Source organism: Quercus robur, chromosome 8, assembly GCF_932294415.1.
Source record: "Quercus robur chromosome 8, dhQueRobu3.1, whole genome shotgun sequence".
Lineage (NCBI taxonomy): Eukaryota > Viridiplantae > Streptophyta > Magnoliopsida > Fagales > Fagaceae > Quercus > Quercus robur.
Window position 1 is genome coordinate 1,693,746 of NC_065541.1, and position 17,003 is coordinate 1,710,748.

The 17,003-nt window shown below is 33.3% G+C and overlaps 1 protein-coding gene across 10 annotated transcripts; it reads right to left on the reverse strand.

Annotated features, from left to right (window-relative positions):
* Positions 1-5,113: 5,113 nt before the first annotated feature.
* LOC126694148 (TMV resistance protein N-like) lies at positions 5,114-15,408 on the reverse strand. Of its 10 annotated transcripts, XR_007645608.1 has the most exons (10): positions 14,643-15,408; positions 11,963-13,073; positions 11,524-11,796; positions 10,639-11,436; positions 9,762-10,546; positions 9,519-9,648; positions 7,840-8,063; positions 7,517-7,608; positions 6,987-7,006; positions 5,114-5,666 (listed from the first exon to the last, which is right to left on the reverse strand). XR_007645608.1 is itself a non-coding variant. In XM_050390232.1 (7 exons), the coding sequence occupies exons 1-6, from the start codon at positions 15,131-15,133 to the stop codon at positions 9,537-9,539; spliced, it is 3,570 nt and encodes a 1,189-aa protein (XP_050246189.1). In that variant the 5' UTR covers positions 15,134-15,408; the 3' UTR covers positions 9,243-9,392; positions 9,519-9,536. The 10 variants fall into 10 exon arrangements, 2 of the variants coding, with proteins under 2 accessions (XP_050246189.1, XP_050246187.1); XR_007645612.1 differs by lacking the exon at positions 7,840-8,063 and having other exon boundaries at positions 6,987-7,043; positions 7,516-7,608; XR_007645607.1 differs by having other exon boundaries at positions 6,987-7,608; positions 7,840-8,014.
* Between the last annotated feature and the right edge of the window lie 1,595 nt (positions 15,409-17,003).

Consider the following 17,003-nt stretch of genomic DNA (forward strand, 5'->3'; position numbering starts at 1 on the left):
AGTTTCCATAACTCATAACTCAAAAATCAGAGAATTGAGTTATGGAAACAGAGTTATGGAAACAGAGTTATCGTTTGGCCAAACAACCTTTTTACTATGGGTCCCACCATTTTTGAGTTATAAGTTATGAAAACTGAGAATTGAGTTGTGGAAACTGCTTACCCAAATAGGCTCTAAATATTCAGTTTCAGAATTCAAGCCTAACTCGTCTATTTTCTTTAATGTTTCCTCAAATTCCGTCATCATTGAATTTCCTTAGGCACTTTCCTTATGGGTCAGCTTCGAAATCAGACTTGAGTTTTCCGGCGCCACCGCTACCTGAGTCGTCGAGGAAGGCTTGTTACTCTTTTTCTTCCTTTCATTGTTTTCACCCTCTTTTCTAGGATGATGGAAGGCATCATTACGTGGTTTTGGGCCAGAATGGTTTTGACTACTACCCGGAACATAAATCGAAGTTCGCCTCACCAAAAACTCAATTTCTGCTCGCAGCCAATCTCCATATTGTTAATCCTCTTTTCATAGAGATCCTTTGCTTCCAAGCCATAGATCACAGTCGCGATCATCATGAGATACCAGCCCGCACCAGTAGCAGACGTTGGGGAGGCGTTCGTATTTCAAGGCAGCCCAGCCAATAACTTGACCCTCTGACCAAATTTTCCGAACCCTGCTAAAAGGTTTTGTAATGTCCACACGTACTCGGACCCGGAGATAGCTGCCTCTGTTCCCATCCTCTTCGGTTTCAGTTGTATGGAGAAGAGACCCAATTAAGCTTCCAATCGAGTCCCCAATTCAAACGTCATGCAATGCACCGGGAGGTTATGTATTTGAATCCACAATTATACAAATCGAAATGGAATGGCTGAGATAGGAATATTGTCCACCACCTTTTCCATAATCACCAAGTGTTTGTCATAAGTCCATGGTTCATGTTCCAGAACCCTTTCTAGAACATATTCATTGTCAAATTCAAAGAAGAGCCTGTTATCTCCCATGTCTTGAATCCAAAATTCTTTCTGAGTTCTCCAGAGCAGTTTGAATGTACGGGCTACTGATTCAATGCTCACTGTTCTCCTTGTTAGGAACTTCGCTGCCAGAATAATGCGCGTGGAAAGCGAATCTTTGGAGCACGCAGCCCCCGTTTCCTCATCTTCATCCAGAGTAAGGTTGCGCCAAAGCCCCTCTAAAATATCCATTCTCGTATCAGAAGGGGAATCAGAAGAAAGAACGAGATTTTAAGACATTGCGTAACTATTACAGCTCATTGTGAAGATTGGTGTCACTCTAGACTTATTGAATACAGACCGACTGTGCTAGTCTATAATATTGACACGGTAGCTATTACTGTGTGCCTCGTGTCCTTTGTTCCAGTTCTGAATAGCCAACTTTCAAATTTAAGAGCTCAATGATCTATTCAAAGCTACATATGTAATGTCAAATACAACCCAAAGCACACCAGTACAGTACTACTCTCCTCAACCATTAATTGTAGCACAACTTTCACATCCTAATCAAACAAACATGGCAAGCAACAAAGAGGCAAGCCATCCACAAGAAGCTAAGAATAATAGTACCCAAGAAGAAGAAGGGCTTATAAGTGAGAAGCAACCTAGTGAAATCATCACTAGGATGTTACAATCACAGCATCAACATGTTCATGGTGCTTTGGCACCAACAGATGGCCAAAGAGATCACATTGTGAAAGATGTTGTCGATGATGAGTTGGATGATGTGGCTGATAATTGTCCTGGGGTGGACCAACAAGCGGACCACTTCAAATGTGTGCACAGGAAAATGTGCTCTACTTAGCCTTTTCTTTTGATAATGTGTAATTGAGTAGCCTAGCAGTGAGCTACTTAGCTACCTGTGTGATAAATGGCTAGGGTATGAGGGTGTGGTAGGGTTTGTATTTGAGTTTTGCAATTTTCATGAACCTGTATGAGAGTCTTTCCTTGAAAGGGTAATGGTAAACAACCTTAAAACGACAAGACTGAGTGAGTATCCAGTACAAACCGAAGCATAGCTGATAGCTCAGCCATGAACATACCAATCCAAGCCCATCCCCTTTGTTCTCCAGCTCTTGGCATGTGTGTCAATCTGTAAACCCATATCAAACATATTCCCACAAAGACTGTGAAAGCTAACACCTTATATGCACCTACAAATCTTGCTTCTTTTGTCTCAAACAATGGAAGTGCATCTTCTTCACCACCTTCCTTTCCCATATGATCTCCGTCTGTGTGCTTACACTAAAAAATCTTGCAGACTCGATGCAACAATATCAAATATTCATGTGGTTACGGTGTTTACAGCAATTATTGATGACGTTCTATTTGTAATATTTCCCATAGCAATTATTGCACACAGTTATTTCTTCCATTGACTTGTGACTCGGGACAAGGCGTCAAGGCATATAAGATTTTTTCTAAACATAGATATACTACCAATATATAAACAATTCTAAATTTCGGTAATTATATGAACTTTTTTACACATTAATAATTTGATAAGAAATAGCTTTTCTCTTTTATTGGTGGGAATTACATGTTATCCTCCCATTGTATCAATAAAAGTACGTAGTTCTAATACCACAACTATTTTTTGTTACCACAACTTTAATGTGGTAGACTATAAGTGAATTACTTATTATTTTCATATGAATCTACAATTTTTTTTTTACTACTCATATTCTATTATATTAAAATTGTGACATGATTGTGGCAAAAAAAAGGGTTATAGATCTATATTTTCTCTCAAAAGAATAGTTTTATAACTTTGTTACAAAAACTTATTATTATCTGTATTATGATATTGGTCAATCTCATTGCACAAAAGATGAGTAGTTTTTTTTTTTTTTTTTTTTTTTGAGAGAGAGTCAAGAAAAAGTAGTTAGAATAAAAAAGTAGTCAATACTAATTAGATATTATTTTGGTTTTATTAGAGGAATGAAGTATTTCAATACCAGGTATCAATAGTAATATATCATTTTAAGAATATCACTATATATATATATATATATATGTATGTATGTATATTTTTAAATTAATATATTTAATCAAGACCCAAAAAAACTACCCTTTATAAAAAAAAAATAATAATAATAATAATAATAAAAGACAAACCCATATGCCAACCATGTTTAGGCCCATGTCCAGCCCTTTTTTTTTTTTTTTGGAAACTGGCCCATGTCCAGCCTACTTAGCCAATAATAAAAATAAAACATTCAAAAAGTGATTAAAAAAAAACAGGTAGTGTGAGTGGTTGACAGGCCACTCAACCCTCAAACTTTTAAAATGTTTATAAAAAAAAAAAAAAAAAAAAAAAAAAAGGAGTAGCGGACAAAACGTTTGGTTTGCCCGACATTCAAAGATTCAAAATAATAAAGCCAGCAAAAAACAAAAATGAGAGAGAATTATTTAGAAAAACAAAAGCTCAAATGAGGGAAAATTTCCAAAAGAGAGAAACTGTGAGAATATAAGTCCAATGGGCATGAGGTCGAATGTACTATTTGTAATACACTTATACACTATTATTACTGGTATAACACATATTTTGACTATATAAAAAAAAATTTTAAAAAGAAGGTAATTCTTTGTGCATTTAAACCGCAATTGTTGTAAATTTATTTTGTTTTATTTTATTTTTTGATGGGCACGATTGTTTTTTTAATTAAAACCCAATATGTACTTACCAACCAAAATACAAAATTTATCTCTATATATGATCAAAACAATATGGTACACCCTATATTTTAGAGCACTAACTTTCAGCCTTGTTTATGCACCAGTGTTAATATGATAAGGGAAATGTTAACAAGTATGGTGAGGGGTTTGTTAAGGTTGGAGTAATGTGGATTTCACTTAATAAAAAAAATTGAATAAATGGAAGAAAGAGACATAAAACTAACCCTACAATTTATTTTAATTTTTTTTCTTTCTTTCTATGAAACTGGCCCCACAACCTATAAATGACATAAAGTTGTAAAAAAGACAAAAAGCTACCCAAAAAATTAATCAAAAAAGCTATCATTAACAAGCACCTTACAGTACCCGTTAACACAAACCATATGATAAATATCTACTATATCGGTCAATATAAAATTGACTCTTTTTGGCTCCAGAATGTGGTTGACGAGGATAATATAGCTCTCTTTGACAATAACACTATATACACTTAATTTTATGTATTATATAAGTGTATGGCCATTGTTGAAAGTACCCGTTAACACAAGCCATATGATAAATATCAACTATATCGGTCAGTATAAAATTGACTCTTTTTGGTTCCAGAATGTGGTTGACGAGGATAACATAGCTCTCTTTGACAATAACACTATATACACTTAATTTTATGTATTATATAAGTGTATGGCCATTCTCTCTCTCTCTCTCTCTCTCTCTCTCTCTCTCTCTCTCTCTCTCTCTCTCTCTCTCTCTCTCTCTCTCTCTCTCTCTCTCTCTCTCTCTCTCTCTCTCTCTCTCTCTCTCTCTCTCTCTCTCTCTCTCTCTCTCTCTCTCTCTCTCTCTCTCTCTCTCTCTCTCTCTCGTTAAATAACGTTGTTGAAGTAAATTAAAGGAATCAGGTACACCCACACAAGGAAGAGATCACATCGATCTCCCTTACCCAAACGCACCAAGGTCCAAGGAGATGGCTATCCTTCCCTATCCTTCCCTCAAAAGGGCCATTGGAGGCCCACCTACCCAAGTGTATGTATGGCCATTATTGATGTAGCTCTCTCTCTCTCTCTCTCTCTCTCTCTCTCGTTAAATAACGTTGTTGAAGTAAATTAAAGGAATCAGGTACACCCACACAAGGAAGAGATCACATCAATCTCCCTTACCCAAACGCACCAAGGTCCAAGGAGATGGCTATCCTTCCCTCAAAAGGGCCATTGGAGGCCCACCTACCCAAGTGTATGTATGGCCATTATTGATGTAGCTCTCTCTCTCTCTCTCTCTCTCTCTCTCTCTCTCACATTATTAAAATAAATTAAAGAAAATAGATACACCCACACAATGAATATGGGACCTGAACTCGTAAAATTATATGAAATGAGAGCACCAAGGAAATAGTGATCCTTCCCTCAAAAGGGCCATAGGAAGCCCACCTAGCCAAATTATGGGCCAAAGGCAACATGATTGATATCCTAAAAACTAAGAGCGTGTTTGTTACCGTTGTTTAAACAATAGTTTTCAGTATTTAAATATCATTACACGTGTTTAAACACACTTCTTTACCCACACGTATTTCCAAAAAATTCAAACAGCGTTACTAAAAATCTTTTACTAAACGAGGGCCCTAAGAGCCACACCAATGTTAGCTAGGATAGAATCAATGGACCAATGAGGAATCGCCCAAGAGTAGCTGATCGGATCAAGGTACATTTAGAGCTATCACCTTTGTGGTTAAAAATTTGTAAACCCACCAACCTTCATGCATTCTTAGCTTGGTGTTGTATGAAAATTCGAATTTTTTTTTCCCCCCTCAGAAGAAAAAAAAAAAAAAAAAAAAAAAAATCGTTTTTTTTTTTTTTTTTTTTTTGGCAAGCATCCTTGGATCTATTGGGTGAGACCCTCTGATAATTAAGCTTCTTCCGTGCCATCCAAATCAACTCACAGCATATAGCAGAAAGTTTTGTGTTTCCTCTTGCTTGATAAAAAGCTTCATACCTACATTCAACAAAGTATATATTGTTAAAAGTAAAAGATTACATTGTTTTAAGCTTAGTTAGCACTTAACAGACAGCTCATTAACAATTATAGATAGAAGTGTCTTTTTCAAATCAATAAGTAATGTTAGGGGTGCAAATCAAATTTGAAACTTTAGAGAGTAAAATCAAAATTACTCCAAACATTTTGCAATTTTGTCTATTAATAAAGATGTTGCAAACCAAATCTGTTTACCCCCACTGAAATAATCCACCAAAGTTCCGTTAATTGTTATCAAGAATCTAGGGGTAGTGATACACTCCTTAATTCAGGATTCAGATCAGTTGCAATTCCTCCCTTTCTTCTTACAAATTTTTTTTTACCTTTCACTTTTTACTTCTCTTAACTTTTTTTCATCAATAGTTGAGATTGAAAGTTGCATTTTTCAACTTTCAGTCTCAACCATTGAGAGGAATTGCATTAGGTGCAATACCCTAAATCTCAATTTGGGGTTGAAAATTAGAAATCAGTATCATAATTGTAGTCTATTTATTTAGGCATCATTACTTTTAGCAACTCAAGTTTCAATGTCGGGCAATATTTATCCCACACTATCCTATTACACACTATCCTATTACATGCAATTCAACTTTTAAATTAAAGTGGTGCTTTGAAGTTATGATTTCAATTCAAAACTTCTTTAACTAAAATCATGACTTCAAGACTTCAAGACACGACTTTGATGATTGTGGTGCAAATATTGTTCAACCAATTGCTTGAAAGATTAAGATCCAACCGTCATTCCTGATCAGATGTCTTCACTAGTATGATAAGATACTTTTAGCAGGTCAGAAATGATTAAGAGCTCACTACTCGTGAAGTCATTAGCACCTTTTATACACTCAAGGTAACAACAGCTCAAGCCAAAGCTTATTTATTTTAATATTCTGATACAGGGCTGACTACAAGAATCCAATCAAAGACAGAATACTAGAAGACCACAAGGTTCTTTTTTGTTATTACTATTTAATTATAACTATTAGTCTAAATTGTGTGTGCATAATCATAACCAATCCTGAACGCTGTAACCGCATTGTCTCATGTCATCCAGAATTTGACACAAATTTGTTCCAGTAATATAGTAATATTTGCAAGGAAGCTAGGAGTAGCATCCTTAAAGCTGTGCCATTGCTTTCAATACTTAGAATCATAATCCCACTTATTCAAAAAAAATACTTAGAATCATAATCCCAAGTGAGGCTCTCCAATAAAAGATTAATAAATTGTAAGCATCTAAAAAAAGATTTTATAAACTCATAATTATTGTTAATGGAAACATACCTTTTGAAAAGATTTGTTCTCTGCAATGAAAAACCACCATAAGGATCATCAACCACTCCATAGAACCACCCAAAATTTAGTTTGATTTATGTTTGAGAAAGAAAAGAATTAGATAGAATCATAAAATTATAATGCAGAAAACAATAGAATTAAAACAACTTAATCAAAACGCAGAAACCACATTATTTTTTATTTTTTTTTTTTATTCTAATATCTCTGAACCTTATTTTTCAACTTTGAATTTATGCAGCATGAACAAGAACAAGGGCCATGGATACGTCACTGCTGACACACACAAACATGGGCAGATCATGGGAAAATAAGATGATAACATTAATCTGTTTCTGTTTGAATGTTCTAACACTTGTAAGTAATAACATTAACAAGGTACCTATGTGTGTGTTTGTGGCCAATTAAGCTAATAATTAAGTCCATTACATTATTAATATAGTGGCTGTCAAACGCATAATCAGGGATGACTCATGATGCAAAAATTTAATGACAAATTCCAACAGCAAATCAAATTATACCTTTCTTAGACGTCAAGATATGCATTGCTTGCACATTGCATCATTTTTTAAAGCAATTACCTCACTGTGCAATCAGCAGCCCTGGCCCCAGCCTGAATGTAGGAAAAGCAATTTCAAGAACTAAGAAAACATATACTCCCTTCATGCCATGATAAGAGTAAAAATTCCCAGTTTTTACTTAATATATTTGTACCTTGTCAAAGTCGAGGAATATTTATTTTAATGTTACAGATAACATCCTTTTTTTTCCACATCAATTACAAGAGATATATTGTATTTTATGCTCATTTAAATGTAGAAGTAGGGTGAAGATTAGAACTTACTTATGACCTAGGAAGTAAGGACACTTCATTTAAGGTGTTGTACCCGTGTTGTATCTGTTTTGTACCAGCCGTTTCATGCTATAATTTTTCAAAAATTATTTGTGTCGCCATGTTGTACCCGTACCTGTGTCCGTGTCTGTGCTTCCTAGCTTATGACAGATAATTGTAATAACACCTGATGCATTTTTTTTTGTAAATTGTATAGAACAAGCTCAAAACTTTAACTGCAAAGAGAAAAAAACCATCTAAGGAGAGAGATTTTTTTTTAAACAAAAGAATAATTCAGATATAATTCAAATTATTCGGAACATGCAATATCATTAAGAAGCTCTGTATCACATTGAACAATGCTTGCATAGATTCATCATGGGCTGCAATACATGGTGAAAATCCTTCAGTGAACATTCTTGGAATGATTGTGCGGATTCAAGGCACAATCAAACTTGAGAGTGAAACCACAATTCTTGCATCTTCCAACTAGAAACTAGTGCCTAAATTGTGAAGTTGCACCACTGTGCCCTAGTAATTCTGATTTAAGAATTTTTGACATTTACAAAACGTGCATTAATTGTGAGTGGCATAAAATAATTTTTTTATAAAAAGGACATTTAACTGAAAAATCATAGTCCAAGTAATTTTTTTTTTTAAATGTATGAGTATATTGAACTGGGAGGGAACATTACAATGCAAAATTAACACATATACATGAGATTTTCTTTTTGCAAAGTATTTACTTGATATTGTCTTTTTGCTAAGTATGTACTTGATGTTTTAACTTAGTCATTGGTTACAACAAGTGAAAAATTAATTAAACGGGAAAGGAAAAACAAATGCAACAATAAACCTTTTTTCACTTACAGGTAAGTACAAACCTATTGAGTTTTGAAACCATGACCTCACCCTCCATTCCATTATTATTAGAGGAGGAAGTACCAATTGAGCTATAGCTCATTGGTCATAAATGACCTCTTCTTCACAATATTTTTATTTATAAGAAAGTTAAACCCATGTATATTGTTTGTACAAGATATACAAGCATAACTATTTGTTCAAGAACAATGTTTACTTTTCTCTACAAGGCATTCCAATAATAAGTTTTTAAGGTGATATTTTTTGTAATTACAATATATATATTCAAAATTGAATTTGTATATATCAATAACTCCAAGTGAAATAAGTAAGAGAATGCCAAAGAACCATAGAAAATTACTATAATAAAACTAGTTGGAGGTAATCCTAAATTTATTCACAACATATTTGCAAGTAGGTGAGACATGAAATGGTTACAGAGCTATGGTCTTCAAAGGGATAGAAGACTTGTTCATAGGTACAGAACTACAGATATAGAGATTAATTCAAATGTCTGCAAAATAAGGACATCAAGTACCAAAGAAAAGACTTATATCTGTACCCAGCTCCATCATTTACGAAGTCATCAAAATACCAGAACAGAGGATCCTAGGGAAAAAATCTCATATGTAAGAGGAATTGCTTTCATCAACAGCTACGGAAATCAACCCAACAATGTTGAAGTTGTGGCTCTGTCATCCTTACTGATTCAAGTGTTTGCAATAAATACTTGAGCAACAATCCTATAATTGAGCATTTAATTGAGAGAAATAGAAAGAGAAGTACCCAAAGATGTGAATCCAAAAATGCAACTATAGAAGGAGGCATACCTTGGCATCGAAGTTCAATCAAGATTTTCTTGCCTTCTTTGACGGTGGATACAACTTGGAGTTGAAACCATCATTGAAATAAGAGTGGGCCATTGAAAGCCCTGAATCTTCTTCCATTTCCCTCGAAGCCCTTGAGTTTCCCAACCAAAAAAAAAAAAAAAAAAAAAAAAACACACAGAACTAGTTTGTTTCATTTTCTTTGGCTTTTCAAACAGAGAGAGTGAATAATAAAAAAGAAGGTACCTGGACATGAGCATTGCAGTTGGAAGGGTTGGACGAAAGCTCCTTTTCCAGAGTCGGAATCGGATTCGAAGCCATCCGAAGTGGGACAGGTAGTGTTTTTGACGACGTCTGGCATAGGTTGGTCTATGGTTTCTTCTTCGCCGTCCACATAGATGTCCAGAATCTCCTCCATTGTTGACAGCCCATTGATTCATATCAGAGCCACAACAATTATGCCTAGCACTGGGACTCGGCAAGTGAAAAACATCAGATTTTTGGGAACAACAGATGCACTCTACACGTACCCCCCACCTTCTTGGATGGTTTTTAACCCGATCCATCACAACCAAACGATCCTTAATTTCACATATTACCTCAACATAATTTTGTTCAGATGGGTTTGACTCATTCAATCGTTCCTGTAATTCGTAATTAGATAAAGAAAATATCCACAGATCGTCGGATAATTCATCTGCATATATAGGAGTTGCTGTAAGGAGCCTTTTTTCACACCCATTGATGGAAAGGAAAACTTCACAGGAAGACATCCGTGGATAGTTCGCCGGTCCAAGAGCAAAACAGACAGAAAAAATATTTGGAAATTTGCGACCAACCCAAAATGATACAACATCTCTATCACTTTCATGGTTTAAGTTCAACCACTTTGGAATCTCAGTTACTGGTAGTATAATATCAAATTTACCATCGTTCAATAATTCGCTTGATGATGTTTGTGGATCCATTAATATCCTACTTCTTGCTCCTTTACATGCTTTATTAGGTAAAATCCCTAAAATTTCTCCAACCTGCATGCAATTAGCAAATTCAATAAATTGAATCTCCAATCTAGAAGAAAGTAACAAAAATTGTTTCTTTATAACTTAAACAAGGGAGAAACCTGATTCAATAATGTGCTTAATGATTGTGGATTCAACGAATAGCATTTGCTTGCATTCACATTTTCTACCGATTGTGGAAGCCTTGGAATTTCCCGAAGCTGCTTGCAATGTTGTATATCAAGGATCGCTAATGAAGTAAATCTGCTAAGGCTTTCAGGGATGCTAACAATATTAGTTGCAGATAGATTTAGAGAAATCAATACGGGGAAGTACTCAGGTTTCATCAAAAAATCTAATTCAATTATATTTTTATTGCCCCTGAAACTCAAGGACGTCAACCTCAAAAACCCATATTTGGAAAAGCCATCCAAATAATTGTATGTCTGTCTCAATTTGGCAGTGGGAATATATAGTCCAAGAAGATGTTGTAATTTATAGATGTCATCGGGAAGATACCTAAGGTTTTCGCAATCCTCTAAGTTTAAGCCATGAAGCCCAGTGAGATACTTAATTGATGATGGCAACTCTCGAATACCACTCCCACGTAAATTTAAATTATCACATTTCATTTCTGGATGAATATTAGGAAACTTCTCCAGCATTAAGCAGTCCCTAAGAACAAATTCCACAAGAGATTTCAACATGAGGTTGTTTGGAAGAGTTTGAAGTTTTCCACAACCTTGGAGATCCCATACCTGAAGCTTATCAAGAAATCCAACTGACTCATGAACCTCAACTAAATTTTGACAATAGGAAAGATTCAATGTTTCTAGGCTTGGGGTACACAACTCAGGTAATTTTGTAATGGACTCACACCCTTTGAGATTGATATATTTTAAATATTTTAGTTGGATTCCCTGTAGAAGAAAAAAAAAAAAAAATTATTTTAGACCATTCAAATATAATTTAAAGAAATTATAATTTATAAATACTAATACTCATACCAATTTGAATGTTGTCTCCAATCTAATAAGACTTCTTGGCATCTCAAGTTCAACAAGTTGTCGAGGATAATATTTGGATGGCAAGGAAAATGGAAATTCAGGCCACTGAAGCAACGTTAACCCGTTGGGGAGATATTCGAGTTCTTCACAAATGTGTACATTACGAACTATTAGAAATTTGAGATTTACCATCTTTTCAAAAACTTTAGCTTCTATTTGCATCTTTATCGGGTGAGGTGAGCAACACATAATTCCCCGAATTTTACTTGATCCCTAATTGGACAAAGCATTAGTTAAACTAAATAATAGAACTATAAAAAATTTTAAAAATTAAACAAATGTATACCAATAAACTTAAATTTTCTTCAACATTAAAAGGAAAAAAAATAAATAGAAAAAACTCATTTGGGAGAAAAAAGAGATGCAAAAGAACTTATACCATATTTGTAGTTAGTAGTTCTTCAGCATCCTCAAAACACCATATCCTGCTACGTTCTCCAAGCTCTTTTGATTCTTGTTGAACAATTTCTCTCCCCATTTGTTGAAGCAAGTCATGCATCCACAAATTGCCAGATTGACCAACAGTTATGAGACACTTATCAATAAGTTTTCTAATTCCATAATCAGGATATAAGTTGCAAGCGTCTAATATATTCACTACATAATCCTTCTTTAATCCCTTGAAGAAACATGAAATATCAAGAAAAATATCCTTTTCAGCCCTTCCAAGTCCATCATAGCTTATTTTGAGTTTTTCTTGAATTTTTTCATGAGGTATGTTTTTATACTTTTCCAATGCGCTTTTCCATTCACATATACTTTTTCCACACAGATCAGAACCAATTATTTTAAGAGCTAATGGAAGGCCATTGGCATAATGTATGATTTGCTCTGTAACTTCTGAATAAGTTTCCTCCGGTTCAATTTTTTGGAAGGCATACAGGTTGAAGAGTTCACGAGATTCAGATTGATTTAATTCCTTAAGCTCATAAATTGGATGATCTTTTCCAAAAGTGTTTAGCACTTGTTTGTCTCTTGTTGTTATAATGACTCGACTTCCTAGAGCAAACCAATTACATTCTCCAAGCAAATTTACCATCACTTCTGAGTCAACCACATTGTCAAGAATTAAAAGAAGTCTTGTATGACAAAGCCTTTCCTTTATCATAATAATTCCTTTAGGTACACTATCTACCTTTACATATGTGCCCCGTGAGATCTTAGAAAGAAGCATCTCTTGTAGTTTGATTATGCCATCATTTGTTTCCGACTTTTCTTTAACATCCTCTAGAAAGCAACTCAATTCAAAAAAATTAGCAATTCTGTTATAAATAGCCTTTGCAATTGTAGTCTTACCTACTCCTCCAAGACCATGAATCCCTACCATGCGAACATCATTTGACTTCATATCTAAGAGCAATTCGATAGCATTTGCACGAGAATCTATTCCAACTGGGTGTTTAGTAACAAATAACTGAATGCGATTCAATTTAGTAACTAATATCTCTTTAATAATTCTCTGGATAAATTGAGTTTCAGATTCAATACAGCTGTCACACACAAAGCATAAGAAACATATAATAAGTAAGACAAATTGAAAATATACATAGAAGGGTCATTCATGTATAAAGAGTTCAAAAGTTCTAAAGTTATTGTGGGTTGGAACAGTAAGTTCATCTAATGGGTAGTGTCTAGGGGCAACGATTTTGTATTGGATTTGTAACTTCTCTTCATATAGTGAATTGCCCTATTTGGATTGGGTTGCCCTTGCTATATATATATATATATATATATATATATATTGCATTTGAGATGTTCTGTATCTATTTTTTTCACTTTCTCACCATATCATGGTGTTATTTGTTTATTACCTTGCTTTATTGATTGGTGACTTGATGGTTTCATTGATTAAATCATTAAAATTGGGTTGGTATAATTGGGAATTAATTCACAAATGCGTTACATTTTAACTTTGGGAATTAATTCCTCTCCAAGACTACTTTACAATTGAATTTCATGAGTAGTGAGTAGTTTTTTTTTTTTTTTTTTGTGAGCTACAATAGATTCTCGATTAAAAGTGTTAAATAATTGTTTTAGTGAGCATCCAATGAAGTTTCTTTGAATGTCATTATTGAATAGATTTTTTTAGCTACAGTAGATTATCAATTAAAAGAATTAATTTATGGTTTTTCTTAGCATACAATGAAGTTGATTATCTTAACTTAGCATTCAGTCTTCAAGAGATCAATGATTTTTTTAGAATTGATGATATTCATTTGTTGGGAGAACAATTACTTACAAGATTTTACATATCATGAATAAATTGAACTTTATCATTATAGGCATAATGTAATTTAACACTCAAACTTTAAAAAACATTAAAAAAAAAAAAAAAAAACAATTCAAGATTGTACAAATAGATGTTAGGGACTCAAAAGTCAATAGCTTATCAACTTGTTTTTAGAGGGGTTTGTTATCATACTTATCTAAGATTTATTGTAACTACAAAATGATGACTTTCTGTCCTAAATATAGTAAAGATTAAGCTCACAACAAAATGAGAGGACAATCTAACACTCTTTGATCATGTATATTGAAATAGAAATTGCTATTAAATTTTTAATACAAAATTAATTATAGATTATTTTTTAGAATAAAAAAAAAGATCAAATGTTATTTTGATAGATCATATATAATTGAGTTAAAATATACTAATACTGGACAAATACCATTAAATTTTTACACATATTAATGTAGTTTTGAGCTTTGGTATATTTCTTATGTGAATTTTTTTTTTTTTTTTTAATTCAAGATTGGGGCTTGCCAAAGATGATTGGATCCACTGAAGACGATTTTTAAAGTTTGTAAGTCATAAAAGCACACAACAATAGTCATAATTGGTAAATTTATATGGCGTTAAATTTTTTTTTTTTTTTTTTTTTTTTAAATTTCTACAATCAACTTTTATAACTTATCTACCAAAGTAGTAGTAGAAGATTCTATGAAAAACAAGGTACTTTCATAATCTAGTATTTAATGATAACTTTTATTTGGTGTGAATCCCATAACAAAACTATTAAACTCTATAACTTATAGAAGAGCAATGAATAGTTACGTACCCCTCCTTGTAATGGAACCCAGACAAGTTAGTTGCTTTAGTCAAAGCTGTCCTCCACATCTGAACTTTCTCCTTGTTATCCTTCAATTTTTCTTCATGTTGAGTTAGTGCTACTCCAACTTTTCCCTTTTGTTTACGTATTTCTGACGGATCCACTTTGTAAAATACAGGGAGAACCATCTGTCCATTATTCCTACATTCAAGAATCTTTACAAGTTCATCTAAGCACCAACCGGAAGATGCATAGTTATCAGAGAACACAACGATTGAAATCATTGACAATTCAATAGCTTTAAGAAGTTCTGTTGAGATTTCTTCTCCTCTCCGAAGATCATTATCTATGAAGGTGTTGAAACCCTTATCACATAAAGCTTGATATAGATGACTTGTAAAATTATAGCGGGTATCTTCCCCTCTGAAACTTAAGAAAACGTCATGGATAAATCGGGGAGTGAAAGAAGAGGAGGCTCCGTCATTGATCTGGAGAGCCATAGGAATAATCTATGAGCAAAAAGTTGAGAAAATATGGAGAGAAGAAGGATGTGATGTGATGAGATGCAAAAACAAAATGACTTTAATGACAAAACGCAATTTGATCGGAGAATGGATCAAATTGTGACAGTCCCACGCGTTCCATTAAAAAAAAAATTTGAGAATGGGATCTGAATGCTTGAACGCAGGGAGTGAGAGAGAGACTGTGAGGGAGAAATATCTGAGATCTGGAGACACTTGAAGTGGGAAGAGATTAACACGTGTGAAAAAACTGAAAAGGCACTTGGAATAATAATACGCGTAACTTTTAAGTAAAACCAAAAGGACAAAATAGACTCCTTTTTATAAGATAAAAAAGAAAAGAATAAAAAAAAAATAATAAAGAAAGACACTTTTTTTTCTTTTTTTTCTTTTTGAGATAGAGGAAAGACACGTTTAAGGGTCGTTTGATACGTTGTTTTACTTACATTATTTGTATTTTTTGTAAATATAGATAAAAAAGTATGTAAAAATATGTATAATCTATATTTATTAACCTTACCTCATTGCGTCGCTGTGACTACATAAATAAATGCTACATTAACATTTTAAGAACTCAAACAAAAAACTGCCTTTTGGTTTGGTGGTTTATGCCAAACGTTTTGACTTTATAAGTTTGGTAGTTGTTCAGTTATTTGTATTTATTTTCTTCTTTTTCTTTTTCTTTGGCTCTTTTCCTGCTAAACTTTATAAAAAAATAACCAACTGCCTATAACTTTAGACACAACGTTTCACTCTCTTGGGCAGTAGTTATAAATATACAATATTTTTTTTATATCTCTCTCTACGAACTTCTTTCCCCCTCTCTCTCTCCCTCTCTCCAAAATTTATTTCTTGCTGAAAACTTTGAAACAAATTTATCCAGAAAAGTTTTTTTTTCTTATTTGCAATAGGACTTCTCTTTTCGGTGATGCCAGCCAGCAAAGCGCTGCCAAATCAACTTTAAAGGTCAGATACCTTTTCTCATATGCATGGTAAAGAAAAATTGGGTACAAATTAAGACTACAGGTGAATTATTGGGGTGACAATAGGATATATCAAGTAGTATAGTATTTGTATCAAAAACTCATATAAATAAGTGAAAATCATCAACTAATGACTTAAGAAAATCGATTGATTCTATTAAGGAAAAAAATCCACTAAATGAAATTGCCAAATTAGGCCCATCTTAAACCCCAAACCAACAGATACATTGAAAGATTCGTTTTTTTTTTTTTTTTTTTTTTTTTTTAAAGACCTGAACAACACCTTATCACCACCATGAAATCTATCAAATGTTGACATGAATGCTTCTGCAAAATATTTTGACGAAATAAAATAAAATAAAATAATAAAAAGAAAAAGAAAGGAGCATGGTGAAAACACAATGGTTCTGCAAGATTTTTTGTAAAAAATTAACATGTTGTTGTGTAGGATTGGGAAAATAAAAGATAAGGCATTCTGAAAGTAAAATGAATAAATGTGTGGATGAGAGCAATTCAAGATTGAAGTAAAAAAAAATAACAAAGAGATAAAAATGAGAGAGTTTGAAAAAGGTGGAGAAGAAAAAAAATTAGAAGAAAAAGAAGGGAGAAACGGAATGAACTTGTGCCGTTGAGCAATTTGAAAAGAACGAGGAAATTAAAACTTTTTTTTGGATGATAGATGTTAAAAAAAACAATAAAATAAAATAAAATAAACTCCAAAGTGGTAAAGATGAGAGAATTTGAAAATGGAAGAGAAGGAAAAAAAAATAGAACAAAAAAAATAAATAAATAAAGAAGGGAAAAACATAATGGATTTGAGCAATTTGAAAAGTATAAGGAATTTAAAACTTTTTTCTTACCAACTA

Excerpts from the sequence above, each read along its gene's own strand:
- LOC126694148 (XM_050390232.1), bottom strand. The coding sequence starts at position 15,133 with ATGGCTCTCCAGATCAATGACGGAGCCTCCTCTTCTTTCACTCCCCGA. Across the intron at positions 13,074-14,642 it reads GGGTTCCATTACAAGGAGGG|CTGTATTGAATCTGAAACTC; the intron begins GTACGTAACTAT and ends TGTGTGTGACAG. Across the intron at positions 11,797-11,962 it reads AACTACTAACTACAAATATG|GGATCAAGTAAAATTCGGGG; the intron begins GTATAAGTTCTT and ends TTGTCCAATTAG.